The sequence below is a fragment of the Nansenia antarctica genome (genome assembly GCF_963989245.1).
Source record: "Nansenia antarctica genome assembly, chromosome: 16".
Lineage (NCBI taxonomy): Eukaryota > Metazoa > Chordata > Actinopteri > Argentiniformes > Microstomatidae > Nansenia > Nansenia antarctica.
In genome coordinates, this window is record NC_137686.1 from 15,502,317 (window position 1) to 15,508,361 (window position 6,045).

At 46.7% G+C, this 6,045-nt stretch overlaps 1 protein-coding gene across 1 annotated transcript in view; it reads right to left on the minus strand.

The window, feature by feature from the left end:
- The window catches only part of gad3 (glutamate decarboxylase 3), a gene marked incomplete at both ends in the record, with an annotated part of 12,530 nt that extends 6,727 nt beyond the window's left edge, over positions 1-5,803 (minus strand). The window contains 6 exons of the mRNA XM_080546904.1: positions 2,386-2,440; positions 2,554-2,633; positions 3,140-3,255; positions 3,451-3,563; positions 3,972-4,062; positions 5,533-5,803. Of these exons, the coding sequence (XP_080403030.1) occupies positions 2,386-2,440; positions 2,554-2,633; positions 3,140-3,255; positions 3,451-3,563; positions 3,972-4,062; positions 5,533-5,803 (726 nt within the window). The remainder of the gene's footprint in view (positions 1-2,385; positions 2,441-2,553; positions 2,634-3,139; positions 3,256-3,450; positions 3,564-3,971; positions 4,063-5,532) is intronic.
- Between the last annotated feature and the right edge of the window lie 242 nt (positions 5,804-6,045).

The window sequence follows — 6,045 nt, forward strand, 5'->3', positions numbered from 1 at the left end:
AGAGACAGAGATAGAGAGAAAGTTATAACATGAATGCTGATGAGAATCTTCACCTGTTCCTATAGTGCAGTCATGGTACATTCTGTTCCTATAGTGCAGTCATGGTACATTCTGTTCCTATAGTGCAGTCATGGTACATTCTGTTCCTATAGTGCAGTCATGGTACATTCTGTGCACCAGACAGAGATGCCTCCAGGGGTTGCGTCTCCACATTCACACTAGAATTACAATTAGAATTTAGAATGCGTTAAGAATTGGCTACTGGCTATTGGAACTCAGCCAGACACTGTGATTGTCTCACAAATGTGCTTAAATCCAGCCATATGCTCCACCTCCTAAATGAATGAATGAATGAATGGTCTTTATTGTCATTGCTATAGTACAGGTACCAAACAACGAAATTTGGGAGGGGTGGCTCCCCTGGTGCTAGGAAAGAAAAGAAAAAACAAAAAAAACAAGAAGGGAAAGGAGCTGGTTTACATAAATAAAGGCTATGTACACTATCCACTATACTATACTGTACAGATAAGACGACTAGGGTTGTCATATTGCACATAGTGTTATTGCACATTCATTTAAAGTGTCGCAGTTTGCAGGCTTGAAATGTACACATTTGTGCCTCAGCACTACACCTGTTTTTTTCAATCCAGCAGCTGCCATCAATCCGTCCAGACTGTCCAGGGCCCAGAACCTAGGTCTTTGCTGTGTTTACATTTACATTTTTGGCATTTAGCAGACGCCTTATTCCAAAGCGACTTACAATCAATACATTTGAATACTAAGCATGCGAATCAGCAGTCCACTGATTATTTTTTTTTTTTTTTTTATTTGAGTCCCAGTGTTCAGGGCCTGGATGGCCCTGGGGTAGAAGCTGAGCTTCAGTCTGTTTGTCCTTGCGGCCATGGTCCTGTACCGCCTTTTCGAGGGCAGCCGGGCAAAGTGTTCGTACCCAGGGTGGGTTGGGTCTCTGGAGATCTTGGAGGCCTTCCTGAGGCAGCGTGTGTTGTACAGCTCTTCCAGAGAGGGGAGGGGGGCGCCGGTGATCTTCTGGGCTGTTCTCACGACTCTCTGTAGCGCATTTCTCTCCGCGGTTGTGCAGCTGGAGAACCAGTTGCAGATGCCGTAGGTGAGGATGCTCTCCACTGCGCCGCGGTAGAAGGCCACCAGTATCTCCTGCTTGTTGTGTTCCTTCCTGAGGACTCTCAGGAAGTAGAGCCACTGTTGTGCCTTCTTGATGGTGGCTGCTGTGTTGTTCTTCCAGGACAGGTCATCCTGTATGTGCACCCCCAGGAATCGGAGGGTTGAGACTCTCTCCACGCTCTCTCCGTCGATGAGCAGGGGCTGGACCTCAGATTTTTTCCTCCTGAAGTCCACGATGATTTCCTGGGTCTTTGACTGGTTCAGCAGCAGGTTGTTAACCTTGCACAGCTTGCTCAGCTGCTCTACCTCATCCTTGTACGCCGCCTCGTCCCCCCCCGAGATGCAGCCCACCACGGTGGTGTCGTCTGCAAACTTTACGATGGAGTTGCTGGGGTGGACGGGGGTGAAGTCGTAGGTGTAGAGGTTGTAGAGGATGGGGCTTAGCACGCAGCCCTGGGGGGACCCAGTGCTGAGTCTGAGGGCTGTGGAGGTGTGGGAGCCCACCCGCACCCTCTGGGGGCGGTCGGACAGGAAGTCCTTGATCCATGCACATATAGAGTGTGATAGTCCCAGGTCTAGTAGTTTGGTCACTAGCCTGTCTGGAAGGATGGTGTTGAAGGCAGAGCTGAAGTCCACAAAGAGCAGTCTCGCGTAGCTGTTTCCCCTCTCCAGGTGGGATAGAGTGGCGTGGAGAGTCGTCGCGATGGCGTCCTCTGTGGACCTGTGGGCTCTGTAGGCGAACTGGTATGGGTCCAGGTTGGGCGGGAGGCGTGTGAGTATGTGGGCCCGGACTAGTTTCTCGAAGCACTTCATGATGATTGGTGTGAGTGCCACCGGGCGGTAGTCGTTTAGGCAGCTCACCGTGCTTTTCTTCGGGACTGGGATGATAGTTGAGGTTTTCAGGCTGAAAGATCACTTCCTCCCTACTACTCCCATGTACAGTTTCTCTACTATACATACATTATTATTATTCTTATTCTTATTATTATTATTAACAACAGCAACAGCAACAACAATAATAATAGTAATAATAATCATAATAATCATAATAAGTAATTTTTATTTCTTCTAGCATTGTGACTGCCAATGGCCCCTGGTCCTAGCATAGATGTGTTTTTCTTGACTTACACAAATGTAAGTTGTTGTAAGTCGCTTTGGATAAAGGCATCTGCTCAATGCCCCCAAAAAGTAAAAATGTAAATGTAACTCTTCAGTCTGGGAAGAGTCGACTCCTTCCTGTCATACCTTAGCTTTAGCAGTTACGATATTGGACTCCAACTCTGCTGGAATCATCTTTCCCCTTCGAGACAAAAAAACAATGACGACAAACAACTTTCAGCTCCATCACGATTTACCACCAAGTATTCACCGTGGACACATGAAGGATGTGCTCCCCCAGACCCCGACACTTACCGTTCGTCACACTTCACCACGACAACGTTTTCACTGCCGATGCCAAGGACGGCGGCAGACTTCTTCAGTGAGTAATGACTCTGTGAACAGACACAATGACCAGTATTAGAATGAGTTGATGAAACCAGATCTATCTCGCCTGCCCAGCCCGACGGAGCTAAATAAATCACCTGCGCCCACCCCCGGTGCACCGAGCAACTCGCCGAAAGATTCTATGAAATATTGAAAAATTATGAGAAAAATGTCATACAAGACCTCCCTTGACACAAGATGAAGATTGCGTATCTCTCAATGATTTATTCCTGTCACCAGAATAGAGCAATCAAATAGATAAATCAATATAAAAGTTAAATGAACCACACCGACACTGAGCTAGGTGTTAGCTAGGAGCTAAGTATCTCAAAAACTCTTTAGACCCAGGTCTGATTGACGATGATGATGACGATGATGACTGAGGACAATGGAATGTCGAGAGAATTTCTTCTCAATTACAGTACCAGTCAAAAGTTTGGACACACTTTCCCATTCAATTGACTGGTACTGTCCATGCCTGGCAGAATAATGGTGACATGAATCAGGTAGTTACGTGTTCTGAGGTGAACATGGCCAGTGTGGGCAGTGATGTCATTCCTCTGGTCTTCACCTCAGGGTAGAAGTGATATCTGGCCAGCAGTACACTGTACAGGTTGGACATGGTACCTCCTAAGGAAATATAGATAGATAGCTTTGGAGGCTGGTGGTAGGTAGAAATCGGAGTGACACAGGCTCATTGTAATGCATGGAACGGAACGAGGAATGGTATCAAACGCGCAGTGGCCTCCGATTTCAACCTCCACCAGACTCCACTGGGTTACCACATTTGTCTCGGTGATGAGGTCTCAGAATGGAGCACTCTACCTGGACAGAAGATGCCGTCTCCCACCTCCTCAGACCAACCAATCATCTGCTGCATCTTCCTCAGCAGCACCTCCTCCATAAGGATGAATACGGGAGCCACCTCAAATGTAAACCTTAAATAAAAAATAAAAAGTGACAGCATTAATCTAAATCGTATTTCTTTAGAATATGTTCGCCAGAGAATCAACTGTCTCCTCAAATCTGGAGTCTAAAAAACATATGAGCTTTAAATGTCAGATGGATGAGTGTTATTGGAAAAAAGGCCCTTGGCATTCAAACATCACTCTGGGGATCAGTTCAATACAGTTAATTTGATTCTACTCTCTTCGGTTCACTTAATTTTCTGCGTGGGGGAGTCGGGGGATGGGGGAGCTGTTATTGTGTGCGAGAGCAGAGAGAGAGAGAGAGAGAGAGAGAGAGAGATCGTGTTGGTGTTAGCGGTGGAGGTCAGCCACTCTCTGGGGGTGGGGGGCAGCTGTTTATTGTGTGCGAGAGCAGAGAGAGAGAGAGAGATGTCTTACATGTTGGTGTTAGCGGTGGACGTCAGCCACTCTCCGGCCAGACCAATCACATCAAGGCCTGAGGAGAGCTGGTTGAAGAAGCGAGGGTGACCTGGTGGGTGAAGGAAGGGGAGGAGAGGAGAGGTCAAAGAAGTGTGGGTGAAGGAAGGGGAGGGGGGTCAAAGAAGTGTGGGTGACCTGGTGGGATGAGGGTTAGGGGAGGGGTCAGAGAAGCATGGCAGAAACCTTCTCCGGCTCCGTTTCCATAGTCACACTAGAATTACAATTGGAATTGACAATGCATTAAGAATTGGCTACTGGCTATCGGAAAATAGCCAGACTAAGTGATTGAAGGTTTCCCGCAAATGGACTTTGTCTCATAAATGTGATTAAATCCAGCCATATGCTTTAACTCCACCTCCCCACTACCCCCCCCCCCCCCCCCCCCCCTGTACAGTTTCTCTACTCTCCTTCTAGCATTGTGACAGAAACCTTCCAAAACGTCAACACTCATAAGATGAAAGGAGTTACTATATATGATGGAAGTAGTGATACTGTACATTGTACATTTTGGAGTTGGCTCTCTTCAGCAGTCTAAGGTAGTAGCAGTGCGGAGAAGAAAAAAAAAAGTAATCCTTCCTTCTTATAGCATTGTGACTGCTAATGGCACCTGGACCGAGCATACATTTTGACTTATGATGACTATTGTTCATGATTCACTTACTTCAGACAAATGTACTGTAGACAAATGTACTGTACTGTATACTTCAGACAAATGTACTACAAATGTACAAATGTCTTCGGATAAAAGCGTCTGCTAAATGTCAAACATGTCAAATGTGAAAGCACACTGAAATGCAACCATTGAGTGTGGGGGAGAGAAAGTGCTAAGCTACCTGTAGTTTCAGACCATAATGTGACGGCAGCTAGTGAAAGGGGGAACAAATCAGCAGCCAACCAAAATAATGTTCAGACTTTTAGTCTAAAAAATGTACCACATTGCAACTGGCTTGACTAGAGAGTGTGCCATTGATTTTCAACAACGTTTCAGTAAAACAATTTCAGTCAGTGGTCTTTTAAAGGTGATTTGAAATAAATAACACTCGCTAGTCAAGCCAAAATATTGCAATGCCATATGGATTCGATGAGTTACATTTTTCAGAATAAAAGTCTGAACATTCGGTCAGTTGCCGACTTGTTCCCTGTTTCACCAGCTGTCGTCACATAATTCAGTCGTCTGTGAGATATTCCTTATTCCATTCTATGCATTACATTGAGCTCGTCCTCCGCATAACGTGAGACCAGATGTCTGTCCCTGACGGCAGATGTGGCACTTCCAAAAAAACGTATGTATATTCAACCCCCCCCCTAGGTAGATAAAACACACATTTTTGTAAATCATCCAAGTGGGGAGCTATATCAGAGAAGAGCCATCCCTTTACGCCGAACCTAATGTATTACCATTTTCATTAAACGTAACATTGACAAATATGACAATCATGTACATTACGTTTACGTTTACAAGTGTTCTGACTAAATCGACCTCCACAGGCCTCCGATGAAGTGTCCGGTACGTTCTAACCTGTTTTGACTCCGTACTTCAGCGTGTCCCTGCAGTCGACCAGGAGCTGCTCCAAGGTCTCCGGCTGGTCGGACAGCTCCAGGCTGAAGCCCTCTAGGCCCTCCCTGAGCTGGTGGGGGTGGTGGAAGTCCAGCACCTTGGAGCTCCTCTGGAGGGACCTGGAGACGTAGGAGAGGAGGAGGCTCACCAGCTCCTGGATGAACCCTCGGGTGGCTTCCTCTCCGCCCGACGCAGGTAGGAGATCTGACCGGGAAGTCACCATATAAGGCATCGTATTTGATCGCATCTATTGGCCATGGTTCCAATATCCACTCTACGGTTACCCTGATTGGGTGGCCTGAAGTAGAGCACCAGGTGCCTAACACAAATCTTTTTTTGGGTCTTTCTTTAGTGTTTCATTTTTGCGATTTCTCCTTCCATCTCATGCGCCTTCCTGTTTATCTTTTCGTCCTGGCTTCTCTGTTTAATTTCCTTTGGGGACCAACCACCCATACACTCAGTGCCTCAGGCCCT